General features: G+C 61.5%; 1 protein-coding gene across 1 annotated transcript; it reads right to left on the reverse strand.

The window, feature by feature from the left end:
* Nucleotides 1-1,796: 1,796 nt before the first annotated feature.
* ALPL (alkaline phosphatase, biomineralization associated) lies at nt 1,797-13,580 on the reverse strand. The gene is made up of 12 exons (XM_074560621.1): nt 13,442-13,580; nt 11,844-11,929; nt 11,638-11,757; nt 10,018-10,133; nt 8,885-9,059; nt 8,617-8,792; nt 6,381-6,524; nt 6,172-6,241; nt 4,813-4,947; nt 3,995-4,186; nt 2,769-2,888; nt 1,797-2,636 (listed from the first exon to the last, which is right to left on the reverse strand). Exons 2-12 carry the CDS (start codon nt 11,902-11,904, stop codon nt 2,371-2,373), a joined length of 1,575 nt encoding a protein of 524 aa, XP_074416722.1. The 5' UTR covers nt 11,905-11,929; nt 13,442-13,580; the 3' UTR covers nt 1,797-2,370.
* Between the last annotated feature and the right edge of the window lie 139 nt (nt 13,581-13,719).

Below are 13,719 nucleotides of genomic sequence, written 5' to 3' on the forward strand. Positions count from 1 at the left end.
GTCCCGGAGCGGGGGGGGGGGGGTGGGGGGTGTTTTGGGGGTGCTGGAGGGTGTGCATGTGGGGGGGGTGGTGCAAATGCAGGGTGCAGCTGGGGCGTGCGAGGGGCAGCTCGGGCACGGGATTCGCACGGGCACGGTGACATTGGCACGGGCACGGTGACATTCGCACACGCAGGGTGGCATTTACACACGCGGGGTGGCACTTACACGGGCACGGTGACACGTACACGGGCATTTACACGGGCACGGTGACACTTACACAGGCAGGGTGGCATTTGCACGGGCACGGTGACAGCCGTACGGGCAACGGTGGCATTTGCACAGGCACGGTGACGTTTACACAGGCAGGGTGGCACTTAGGCACAGTGACATTTACACAGGCATTTGCACAGGCATGGTGACATTTGCACACGCAGGGTGGCACTTACACAGGCACGGTGACATTTGTACGTGCAACGGTGGCATTTGCATGTGGATGGTGGCATTTACACGGGCACGGTGACATTTACACAGGCATTTGCACGGGGACAGTGACATTTACACACGCGGGGTGGCACTTACACAGGCGCAGTGACATTTGCACGTGGATGGTGGCATTTGCACGGACATTTACATGGGCACGGTGACATTTACACAGGCAGGGTGGCACTTACACAGGCACGATGGCATTTGCACGGGCATTTACACGGGCACGGTGACATTTACACACACTTAGTGGCATTTGCACGGGCACAGTGACATTTGTACGTACTACGGTGGCATTTGCACATGCGCAGTGACATTTACACACGGAGGGTGGCATTTGCACGGGCACGGTGGCATTTGTACATGGACGGTGGCATTTTCACAGGCATTTACACGTGCACAATGACATTTACACACAGAGAGTGACATTTACACACGCAGGGTGGCATTTGCACGGGCACGGTGACACTTGTACGTGCAACGGTGGCATTGGCACGTGGACGGTGGCATTTGCACAGGCATTTACGCGGGCACGGTGACACTTACAGGTGCACGGTGGCATTTGCACATGCAACGGTGGCATTTGCACAGACATTTACACGTGCAACGGTGGCATTTGCCCACAGATGGTGGCATTTGCACAGGCATTTACGCGGGCACAGTGACATTTACACACGCAACGGTGGCATTTGCACAGGCACGGTGACATTTGCACGGGCACTGGTGGCATTTACACATGCAACGGTGGCATTTACACACGCAACGGTGGTATTTGCATGGGCACGGTGACATTTGCACGGGCACGGTGACATTTACACACGCAACGGTGGCATTTGCACACGCAACGGTGGCATTTACACACGCAACGGTGACATTTGCACGGGCACGGTGACATTTGCACGGGCACCGGTGGCATTTACACACCCAGGACCCCCCTCCCTCCCATGGCAGACCTCAATCCCCCCCCCCCCACCTCGCAAGCTGCAAAAACCCCCTCCCCTAATTACCCCACCCCCTAATTACCCCACCCCCTAATCACCCTCCCTAATTACCCCACCCTAAACGAAGGGGGCGCGCCCCAGCCGGTACCGCCCCTTAAATCCCCCTTCGCTGCCTTCTCCCAGCCCCAAAACCTTCCCCTCCCCCCCCCCCCCCCCCCCCCCCCCGGGGCAGCAAATTATCTTAAACCGAAGGATTTTTGAAGCAGAAGAAATCACCCAGGAGGCAAGAAAAAGAAAAACCACCCCAAATTTCGCGGACAAATTAACCCAGTGAGTTAATTTTTCTTTTTTTTTTTTTTTCTCCCCCCCCGCCCCCCAGCTTTCTCCATCTTCGTGTGGTTTCTGGGTGCCCGCGCATGTGACGAGTTGGGCGCCAGGGTCAGTCCTCAGCCGAAGGGAGCGGGAGGCGTTTTTGGGAGCCAGTCCCCGCGGCGTGGTTTTGGTTTTTCTGTTTTTTGTTTTTGGGGGGTTTTTTTTTTTTTTTGGTGTGGTGGGTTTTTTTTTTTTTTCTCCCCTCTTTTGCTCAAAGAGGGGGGGTTTATCCGCCGAGGCTCCGGCTCCCATCCCAAATCCCGCGGCGGGTTCGGGATGGGACAAGGCAGGGGATGGTAATTACAGGGGAAGGAACCGTGTATTTACAGAGGCAGCTCCCGGCACCAAACCACCGGCGGCTGCTTTTGCTCCGCTGAGTCTTTCTCTCCCCCCGGCCCCCCCAACACCCCCCCCCCTCTTTCTCCCCTCTTTCCGGGCGCTGCTACCCCAAAAAAAGAAACAACGGGGGGAGGAAAACAAAAAACAAAAAACAAAAAAAAAAAAAGGGGGGGGGGGTGTTGTGTTGGGGGGGAAGGAATTAAAAATAAATCCCCCCCCCCCCCTACTCCGTGGCTTGCGAGCGAGAGGCGCTTTAGGAGAGGAGGAAGAGGAGGGCGAGGAAGGGCAGGAGGAGGGCGATGGCGGCGGTGGCCGGGCGGGCGGCGGCGGCGTTGCTGCAGTGGGCTCGGTTGGCGCCGATGCAGGCGGCGTAAGCCATGGCGTGGGGGATGTAGTTTTGCTCGTGGACCCCGTGGAGGAGGTGGGCCATGGGGCCGCGGGCGAAAACCGCCACGTCTTCGCCGCCGTGGGTCTCCTGGCGCAGCGGCACGGCCGATTGGGCCTGGTAGTCGGCGTGCGCTGGGGGGAAAGGGGGCCGGGGGGAAAAAAGGCCAAAATTCAGAATAATTCCCCCCCCCTCAAAAAAAATCACTCGTTTTAACCAGGCTGCGGCACTTTCCAGGGGGTTTCGCCCCCGAAAAAAACGCTCACCGAAATCCACGGCGGAGACGTTTTCTCGTTCGCCCGCCACGATTTTATAGCCGGGGCCGTTGCCGTAGAGGATGGAGGTGAAGGGTTTGCGGTCCACGTCGCTCTGCATGGGGGCCAGACCTGGGGGGGGGGGGTGTGTGGCACCGTCAACAGGAGGGGGACGTCCCCGAGGTGTCCCCGGGGTTGTCCCCGGCACCATCAGTGGGATGGGGCCATCCCCGGGGTTGTCCTCGGCACCGTCAGCAGGACGGAGGCATCCCCAAGGTGTCCCCGGGGTTGTCCCTGGCACCGTCAGGGGGATGGAGACATCCCCGAGGTGTCCCAGCACCGTCAGGGGGACAGGGTTGTCCCCGGCACCGTCAGTGGGACACGGAGGAGTCCCCAAAGTGTCCCCAGGTTGTCCCTGGCACCATCAGCAGGACACGGAGACATCCCCAAGGTGTCCCCAGGGTTGTCCCTGGCACCGTCAGCGGGACGGAGACGTCCCCGAGGTGTCCACGGGGTTGTCCCCAGCACTGTCAGCGGGATGGGGCTATCCGTGAGGTGTTCTCGGGGTTTGTTCCCAGCACCATCAGCGGGACACGGAGGCATCCCCGAGGTGTCCCCGGGGTTGTCCCCAGCACCGTCAGCGGGATGGAGACGTCCCCAAGGTGTCCCCAGGGTTATCCCCGGCACCATCAGGGGGACAGAGACATTCCCAAGGTGTCCCCAGCACCGTCAGTGGGATGGAGGCATCCCCAAGGTGTCCCCAGGGTTGTCCCTGGCACCATCAGCAGGACACGGAGACATCCCCAAGGTGTCCCCAGGGTTGTCCCCGGCACCGTCAGCAGGATGGAGATGTCCCCAAGGTGTCCCCAGGGTTGTCTCCAGCACCATCAGCAGGACATGGAGACATCCCTGAGGTGTCCCCAGCACCATCAGGGGGACGGAGACATCTCCAGGGCTGTCCCTGGCACCGTCAGCGGGACGGGGCCATGCCCGAGGTGTCCCCAGGGTTGTCCCTGGCACCGTCAACAGGACGGGGCCATGCCCGAGGTGTCCCCAGGGTTGTCCCTGGCACCGTCAGCAGGACGGGGCCGTGCCCGAGGTGTCCCCAGGATTGTCCCCAGGGTTGTCAGTGGGACATGGAGACATCCCCAAGGTGTCCCCAGGGTTGTCCCTGGCACCGTCAGCGGGACGGGGCCATGCCCAAGGTGTCCCCAGGGTTGTCCCCGGCAGGGACTCACCAAAGATGGGGTTGCCACGCGGGGTGTAGCCGCCGAAGGTGAAGACGTGCGAGTGGTCGGCGGTGACGACGCTGAGGGTGTCGCGGGGCGAGGTGAGGCGGGCGGCCAGCCCGATGGCCCGGTCCAGCTCCACCGCCTCGTGCAGCGCCTGCTTCGCCTTCCCCTCGTGGTGCCCGTGGTCGATGCGGCCCCCTGTGACCCCCGGCACCGCTCGGCATCGCCCGCCGCGGCCCCGGCATCCTCCATCCCCTCCCCCCCCGCCTCGGCATCCCTCACTCCCCTTCTCTTCCCTGCTTTGCACCCCTTATCGCCCCTTTTTCATCCCCCCCCTTTTTTCACACCCTCTCCCCCCCATACCCCCCTTTTCGCATCCCCACCATCCCCTTGGTCCCCTCCCTTTGCATCCCCCCCATCATCCCCCTCTTTTTGCACCCCCCATCCCTCCCGTTATCCCTCCTGCTTTGCAGCCCCCCGTTGCCCCATTTATCCCCCCTTCTTGCACCCCTCCGTCACCCCTTTATCCCCCCCTTTTTGTATCCCTCATCATCCCCCAGTTTTTACACTCCTCCCTCACCCCTTTATCCCCCCTTTTTTTGCCCCCCCATCCCCCCCTCCTTTTGCCCCCCCATCATCCTCCGCCTTTTTGCCCCCCCATCACCCCCTTTATCCCCCCTTTTCTGTATTCCCCCATCACCCCTTTCATCCTCCCTCCTTTTCGCGTCCCTCATCCCCCTCTTTTCCCCCCATGCATCCTCCCATCACCCCCTTTTACTCCCCCTTTGCACCCCCATACCTCCCTTTCCTCCCCCCCCCCCCACCTTCAACCAGGAGGAAAAACCCCCGGGGATTTTTCTGGAGCATCCTGATGGCTACAGCCACCATCTCGGTGAGGGACGGGTCCGTCTCGTTATTCCTATCCAGCTCGTACACCATGTCACCCGGCTCGAAGAGGCCTGGGGACAGTGACGCTGCTGGGGACATCCTTTCCCCACGAAAAAAAAAAAAAAAACACCCAAAAAAGAGGGCCAAATCCAGCCCCGTCGCTTGCCGCTCGTGCTGGCTCAAGCGTTTCAGCTGCCCCCGGATCCAGCGTGATTAGATAGGAGCCGGGGAGATGCTCCCAGCCCTTCCTTCCTCTGGCCCGGCCAAATCCTGCAGCCCGGCTGGGCTGGAGAATCGCAACACGGGGCAAAAATCCCTGTGTCTCCAAGGAGTGAAACTTCCAGCCCTTTGGGGGGGTACCGGCATCCCCAGGGAGTGAGAATTGCATCCCTTTGGGGGTACCAGCATCCCCGGGGTGGGGTACCAGCACCCCTTGGAGGCAGCAGCATCCCAGGGGCAGGTACCAGCATCCTTTGGAGGTACCAGCATCTTTGAGGGGGAGGGGGGGTACCAGCATCTCTTGCAGGCAGCAGCATCCCTGGGGTGGGGGGGGGAGGCGGGTACAAGTATCCCCAGGGGAGTACCAGCATCCTTGGCGGGGGGGTAACAGCATCCCCAGGGGAGTAGCAGCATTTTTGCAGGGGGTACCAGCATCCCTGGAGGGGGGGGGGGCCAGGAACAGTATCCCTGGGGGGGTACCAGCATCCCTGGGGAGGCCAGGACCAGTATCCCTGGGGGGGTACCACCATCCCTGGGGGGGCCAGGACCAGTATCCCCAGGGGGGTACAAGTATCCCCAGGGGAGGATCAGCATCCCTGGGGGGTTGGGACCAGCGTCCCTCGGGGGTCGGGAGCAGTATCCCCGGGGGGGTACCAGCGTCCCTGGGGGGTCAGGACCAGCATCCCTCGGAGGTAGCAGCATCCCTTGGGGGTCGGGAGCAGTATCCCCGGGGGGGTACCAGCATCCCTCAGAGGTAGCAGCATCCCTGGGGGGTCGGGACCAGTATCCCCGGGGGGGTACCAGCATCCCTTGGAGGTAGCAGCGTCCCTGGGGGGTCGGGACCAGTGTCCCTGGGGGGGTACCAGCATCCCTCGGAGGTAGCAGCATCCGGGGGATGGTGGGGTGGGTACCAGCATCCCCAGGGGTGTATCAGCATCCTTGGGCGGGGGGGGCGGGATACCAGCATCCCTGAGGGTAACTGGTCGCTCCAGCTGCCCCAGCAGCCCGGGAGGGGCCGGGGGATCCCCCAAAGCACCCGGTTGAGGCCGGGGCACCCTTGGGGTGCTGGGACTCACCCAGGAGGAAGTCGACGCGGCTGAGGTTGAGCGCCAGCAGGTCCCGCCGGTGCCACACGTACCTGGCCACCTGGGGGGGACAGGCAGGTTGTCACCTCCCCGTGGCCTCCGCCAACCCCCAGGGCTGCTTTATATATCACCCCCACCCCCAAAACATGTGTGTTTACCCCTTCCCCCCCCCCCCCAAAAAAAAAAAAGGTCCCCGTCACCTTGCCGGGGGGCTTGGCATCGTGCCAGGCCTGCACGAGGTCCCTGCGGTCCAGGCGGGTTCCCCGATGCTTGTCCTCGTGGGGGTACTCCACGTCGCTGGCATTTTTGGGGAACATGTATTTCCGCCCGCCGCCCAAGATCACCTGCGAAAGAGGAGGGGGGAAAAAAAAAAAAACCAAACCGCATTTTTAAAAAGTATTTTTAATTCTTTTTATTCCCCCCCCCCCCCACCCTATTTTGGGTTTAACGGAGGGGGGGAAACCCCCGAGGAGGCGGAGCGGGATGTCCAGGAAAACCCTGGCGTCGCGTAAAAATAATAATAATAATAAAAAAAAAAAAGCGGGCGAAAACACGCGAGGAATTTCACCTCGCTCGAAATAACCCTGAATGCCTTCCTATTAATTAAAACCCAAGGCGAAAAATAACCATTTCCAGCAGCAAATTTGGCTTTTTTTTTTTTAATTTTTTTTTTTTTTTTTTTTCTTCACATCGGTGGGAGGGCTGCTCCACATCGGGGTCCCCGCGTGAACCCGCCGGGACGGAGCCCCATCCCGCGGCTCCCGCTGTTTGCTTTGGAGCCCGATTTATTTGGCCTCTGTTATTTATAACCGAGCGGAGATTTTTTTTTTTTTTTTAATTCTTCCCCCCCCCCCCGCCGCCTTTCTCCGCGCAGAAGGTGAATTATAAAGCTGCAAAACGCTGCCGCCAAAATTATTAAGCGAAAAGAGAAAAAAAAAAAAAAAAAAAGGGAAAAAAATGTCTTTTCCCCACTATATAATTATTTCCAGCCTGGGACGGAGTTAAAATTATATTAAAGGGATAAAAAAAAAAAAAGAAGAAGAAGAAGAGGCTATTAAAGAGCTAAATAACAGGCTGAAATGTTTTGCTTTGGGGCTATTTTGAAGGACAGAAGAGTATTTATTTGCAGGGCTGAATTTCTGGGTAAATCCGCAGCGAGGGGCAGGATCGGGGGGGGAAAGGGAAGGGTTTTGGGCATGAGAGGTACGGGAAAGGAGAGGGCTGAGTGGAGGGGGGGGTTACGCGGGATTTGGGCGTCTGGAGGTACAGGGGTTGGGGGTCTGGTGGTCCCAGCCCTACGGCTGGCGGGGGTCCTGGTGGTGCACCCATCAGTGGTCCCGGTCCCGTCTCCACCCAACAGTCCTGGTACCCCACCCATGGGTGGTCCTGGTCCTACATCTGCTGAGGGTTCTGGCTCTGCACCAATGGGTGGTCCTGACCCCAGATCTGCTGGGGGTTCTGGCTGTGCACCCATGGTGGTCCTGGTCTCATATCGGCTGGGGGTTCTGGCTCTGCACCCATGGGTCATCCTGGTCTCATATCTACCCAGGGTTCTGGCTCTGCACCCATGGGTGGTCCTGACCCCAGATCTGCTGGGGGTTCTGGCTGTGCACCCATGGGTGGTCCTGGTCTCATATCTACCCAGGGTTCTGGCTCTGCACCCATGGGCGGTCCTGGTCTCATATCTACCCAGGGTTCTGGCTCTGCACCCATGGGCGGTCCTGGTCTCATATCTACCCAGAGTTCTGGCTCTGCACCCATGGGTGGTCCTGACCCCAGATCTGCTGGGGGTTCTGGCTCTGCACCCATGGGTGGTCCTGGTCTCATATCTACCCAGGGTTCTGGCTCTGCACCCATGGGTGGTCCTGACCCCAAATCTGCTGGGGGTTCTGGCTCTGCACCCATGGGTGGTCCTGGTCTCATATCTACCCAGGGTTCTGGCTCTGCACCCATGGGCGGTGCTGACCCCAGATCTGATGGTGGTTCTGGCTCTGCACCCATGGGTGGTCCTGGTCCTATATCTGTTGTGGGTTCCGACTCTGCACCCATAGGTGTTCCTTGTCTCATATCTGCTGGGGGTTCTGGCTCTGCACCCACCAGTGGTCCTGACCCTGTATCTGCTGGGTGTTCCAGCTCTACACCCATGGGTGGTCCTGGTCCCATATTTGCTGGAGGTCCTGCCTCTGCAGCCATTGGTGGTCCCAGTCCGATATCTTCTGAGGGTCCTGGCTCTGCACCCGTTGGTGATCCTGGCCCCATATCTACCCACAATCCTGGTCCTGCACCCATCGGTGGTCCTTACCCAACATCTACTGGGGGTCCTGGTCCCACATCTACCCATGGTCCTGTCCCCGGGGAGTCCTGTTCCCATCCCTGGTGGCCCCATCCCTGGCTGGCTCCAGCCCACATCCCTGCTGGCCCTGTCCCCACCCCTACCTCAATGTCGGGAATGTTCTCCACCAGCTGCCGGGCGATGTCCTTGCAGCCACCCTCCAGCGCATCGGGGGGCATCTCTCCATCCGAGTACCAGTCGCGGTTGGCGGAGTGGGCATAGGCAGCGCTGGGTGTCGCGTGGGTCACCCGCGTGGTGGTGACGATGCCCACCGCCTTGCCTGCACCACGAATTCAGGGGACAAAGGTGAGAACAGCCCCAAACCCCACCGCTTAACCCAGCCCCCCCCCCGGCATCCCGCCAGCCCCTCACCTGCATCCTTGGCCCAGCGGAGGATGGAGGTCACCTCCTGGCCCTTGGTGGTGTTGCAGCGGTCACGGGTGACGCCGGCGCTGACGCCCACCGTCCCCTCGTTGGCTTTGACGCCGCAGAGGTAGGCGGTGGCCGTGCCCGCGCTGTCGGGCACCTGCGCGTTGGTGTTGTAGGTCTGAGGGGGGGGGGAGATAAATAAAATACCACCATCGTCGTCATCATCACCATCACCAACCATCACCATCATCGTCGCCACCACCATCATTGCCACCATCATCCCCAACCACCACCATCCCCAACCACCACCATCCCCGCCCCTGGAGCATCATCACCATCATCATCCCCCACCCTGGGGCATCATCGTCATCATCATCCCCATGCTAGGGCTTCAACACCATCATCATCCCCCACCCTGGGGCATCATCACCATCATCATCCCCCACCCTGGGGCACCATCACCATCATCATCCCCCACCCTGGGGTGCCATCACCGTCATCATCCCCACGCTGGGGCTTCAACACCATCATCATCCCCCACCCTGGGGCACCATCACCATCGTTATCCCCACCCTGCTGCTCCCCTCCTCGTGCTGTTTGGCTGCACTGGACGCCCATCCTGCCCGTGCCCCCCCTCTTCTGCCCCTTGTCCCCCCCTCTCTTTTGCCCCCCGAGGTGGTTGCGCATCATCGCCTTGCTGCGTTTTTAACGGCTTTAGCCTTTTTTCAGCCCATTTTTAGGCAGGGAAAGAGACCAGCCGCCGCCGCGAGCGTCCCCCGCGGAGCGAAGGGAGACAGCGGCGACTTCCAATTTAGTAATAATTAAAAAAAAAAAAAAAGCCTTTTGTTCAGCAAAATGACCCCAGGAGAAGCGGGGGGGGGGGGCGGGGGGGGGCGTCCCGTGGCTTCCCACGGCCGAGCGGGCCTCATCCTGCCCCCCCTCTGGGTTCCCACGGGCCAGACCCTGGCACGGCGAGCGGGCACCGGAGCCAGCTGCCTTCGCCCGCCCCTGACCTAATTCCGTCTCCCGGTCGATGCCGGCCGCCCGCCCGCGACCTTGCGGTGGGTGTCGCGTCGTCGTCGTCGTCCCCCCAACTCTACCCCGGAGGGGGGGGGTTGTTGTCCCGGGGGGCTCACCTTGGCCAAGGCGACGTAGGGGAACTTGTCCATCTCCAGCAGGCTCTCCTCGCCCTTGCGGTTCTGCAGCTGCCCTTTGAGGATGCGGGCGGCCGTGACGGTGGAGACGCCCATCCCTGCCGGGGCACCCGTCAGCTCCCGCCGAGCGCGGGGCAGCTCGTCGCACCCGTGTCGCCGCGCGTCGGCCCGCGCCCGGTTTATCCCGGCACCCCATTTGTTGCGAGCCCGAATTTACCCCACTTGATTGCAAACCCGATTTACCCCAGCGCCCAGTTTACGGCAAACACGGTTTTACCGCAGCACCCAATTTTTTCGCAGATCCAGTTTATGGCAGCACCCAGTTTATCCCAAACCTGGTTCATCCCCGCACCCACTTCATCACAAACCGGATTTATCCCAGCACCCAGATTATTGCAAACCCGAGTTATCGCAGCACCCAGTTTATCCCAGCACCCACTTTATCATAAATCCACTTTATCCCCGCACCCGATTTATTGCAAACCCAGTTCATCCCAGCGCCCACTCAATCACAGCACCCAGTTTACGGCAAACACGATTTATTGCAGCACCCGATTTACGGCAAACCCGGTTCATCCCAGCACCCAGCTTATTGCGAACCCGGTTTGTCGCGGCACCCGGGTTTTCCCAGCGCCCGATTTATTGCAAACCGGATTCATCCCAGCGCCCAGCTGACCGCGAGCCCGCTTTATCGCAGCACCCAACTCATCGCAGCACCCAATTTTTTGCAAACCCGATTTATCCCAGCACCCAGTTTATGGCAAACCCAGTTCGTCCCAGCACCCAGCTTATCGCAAACCCAATTTATCGCAGCACCCAGTTTATCCCAGCACCCAGCTTATTGCAAACCCAGTTTATCCCAAACCCAGTTTATCCCAGCACCCAGTTTATCCCAAACCCAGTTTATCCCAGCACCCAGTTTATCCCAGCACCCAGTTTATCCCAAACCCAGTTTATTCCAGCACCCAGTTTATCCCAGCACCCAGTTTATCCCAGCACCCAGTTTATCGCAAACCCAGTTTATCCCAAACCCAGTTTATCCCAGCACCCAGTTTATCCCAAACCCAGTTTATCCCAGCACCCAGTTTATTCCAGCACCCAGTTTATCCCAAACCCAGTTTATCCCAAACCCAGTTTATCCCAGCACCCAGTTTATCCCAAACCCAGTTTATCCCAGCACCCAGTTTATCGCAAACCCAGTTTATCCCAAACCCAGTTTATCCCAGCACCCAGTTTATCCCAAACCCAGTTTATCCCAGCACCCAGTTTATCCCAGCACCCAGTTTATCGCAAACCCAGTTTATCGCAGCCCCCGCCTCATCGCGGCACCCAGTTTACGGCAAACCCGGTTTATCCCAGTGCCCAGATTATTGCAAACCCCATCGATCCCGGCACCCAGTTGGCCGCAAACCCCGTTTATCGCCGCACCCAATGTTTTTCGCAAATCCAATTTATCGCAGCCCCCCCCCCCCTCCCCTTTATCGCACCCAACCGACCGTCGCCCCCCACTCCCCCATCCTCAGGGCAGCCCCCCGAGCACGGCAGCCCCCTCCTCCTCACCCTCACACCCCCCCCCCCCCCGGGTGGGTGCCCCCGTCTCACCGTCGCCCAGGAAGAGGATGAGGTTCTTGGCCACGTTCTGGTTGAGGCGCTGGAGCCGCAGGGCGTCCCGCAGGGTCTCCTGCGCCTGCCCCCGCCAGTACTCGGGGTCCTTCTCCCTCTCTGCACGGGGGGAACCTCCATAGCACCCAACAGCACCCACTTTTGGGGTGTACACCCCCCCACACCCACCCCCCAACCTCACCTACCCGGGACCAGCTGCGCCGAGCAGAGCTGGGCGAGGAGGAGGAGGAGGAGGAGAGCCTTCATCCTGCGGGCGCTGGGTAGGAGAGAGCTGCGGGGCCGGGGGGGGGCACCCGCTCCGGGCCTCAGTTTCCCCACCGAGACCTTCGCCCCGGAGCTCGGCCAAGCGAGGACGGGAGGGAAATGTCCCCTCCCCGCGCGGTCACCGGTCCGATGTGACCACCTGGGGACGTGCCAGCTCCCCCCACCCCCCGCTCCCAACCCTCCCCCCGCCATCCCCGGCCATCGGTCCCACGGGGCGTCACCTCCCTGGCACCAACCCGGGCCTGGGGGACGGTGGCACGGCCCACGCATGGTGTGGCACGGCGTCGCCAGCGCGTGTCCCTGTCCCCATGGCGGTTGTGACCCCCACTGCACAGGGAGGTCCCCGTCGCATGGCCATGTCCCCGTCGCGTGGCCGTGTCCCCATTGTGCACCCGTGGCTCATCCCATGTGTGTCTCCATCCCATGTCCGTGTCCCCGTCCCGTGCCCGTGTCCCCGTCCTGTGCCCGTGTCCCCGTCCTGTGTCCCCATCGCGTCTGTGTCCCCATCACGTCTGTGTCCCCAGCCTGTGTCCCCATCCCGTGCCCGTGTCCCCTTTGTGTGCCTGTGTCCCCAACCTGTGTCCCCATCGCGTCTGTGTCCCCATCACGTCTGTGTCCCCGTCCCGTGCCCATGTCCCTGTTGCACATCTGCGTCCCCATCGCACACACGCGTCCCCATCACATGCCCCTGTCCCCACTGCACCTCCATGTCCCCATGGCACGCCCCCGTCCCCATGGCACACCATCCCCAGCCCGTGTCACCATCGTGTGGCCACGTCCCCATGGCCCCCCCCCCATCTCCCTGTTGCACACCTGTCCCCGTTGCACGCCCCTGTCCCCACCCCATGCCTGTGTCCCCATCACAACTCCACGTCCTTGCTGTATGTCCGTGTCCCCCACCCTGTGCCTGTGTCCCCCCCACATGCCCATGTCCCCGTTGCACACCCGTGTCCCTGTTGCACACCCGTGTCCCCATCACACCCCCGTGTCCCCATGGCACCCCTGTGTCGCTGTGGCACATCTGTCCCCGTTGCACGCCCCTGTCCCCACCCCATGCCTGTGTCCCCATCCCAAGTCCACACCCTTGCTGCATGCCCGTGTCCCCCATCCTGCGCCTGTGTCCCCCCCGTGCCCGTGTCCCCATCACGTCTCCATGTCCCCATTGCACATCCGTGTCCCTGTTGCACGCCCGTGTCCCCATCACCCACCTGTGTCCCACCACATGCCCGTGTCCCTGTCGCACCCCCGTGTCCCCATCACACCCCCCGTGTCCCCGCTGCACCCCCGTGTCCCCATCGCACCCCCGTGTCCCCATCGCACCCCCGTGTCCCCGTCGCACACTCATGTCCCCATCCCACCCCCCGCATCCCCATCGCACCCTCCCCCGCCGTTGCTCTCAATCCCCCCCCCCTCCCCTCCCCAGGGACCCCCTGCTCCCCCGGGGGTGGCAGCGGTGGCCCCGGGGAGGGGGGTGTCCTTACACACACACACACACACACACACACACACACACACGTACCCGCACAAAGTTGGGTCCCGACACCCACGTCCCTCCTGGGCGGCGGGAGGAGGCCGGCCCGGGGGGACAGCGAGCCCTTAAATCCCCCCCGCACCGGCCTTCGCCTCCTCCTCCTCCTCCCCTTCCTCCACCCTCCCCCCGCGGCCAGCACGGGGAGAAAGGCGGGGGGGGGCGGGGGGGGAGAAGAGGCAACAAACTGGGCTTACTGGTGCCCTCTGCCGGGTTTGACTGGGAGGACTGGGAGGACTGGGGGGGGGGGGGGGGGGGCACCCAAGCGC

This window comes from Larus michahellis, chromosome 16, assembly GCF_964199755.1.
Source record: "Larus michahellis chromosome 16, bLarMic1.1, whole genome shotgun sequence".
Taxonomy (NCBI): domain Eukaryota; kingdom Metazoa; phylum Chordata; class Aves; order Charadriiformes; family Laridae; genus Larus; species Larus michahellis.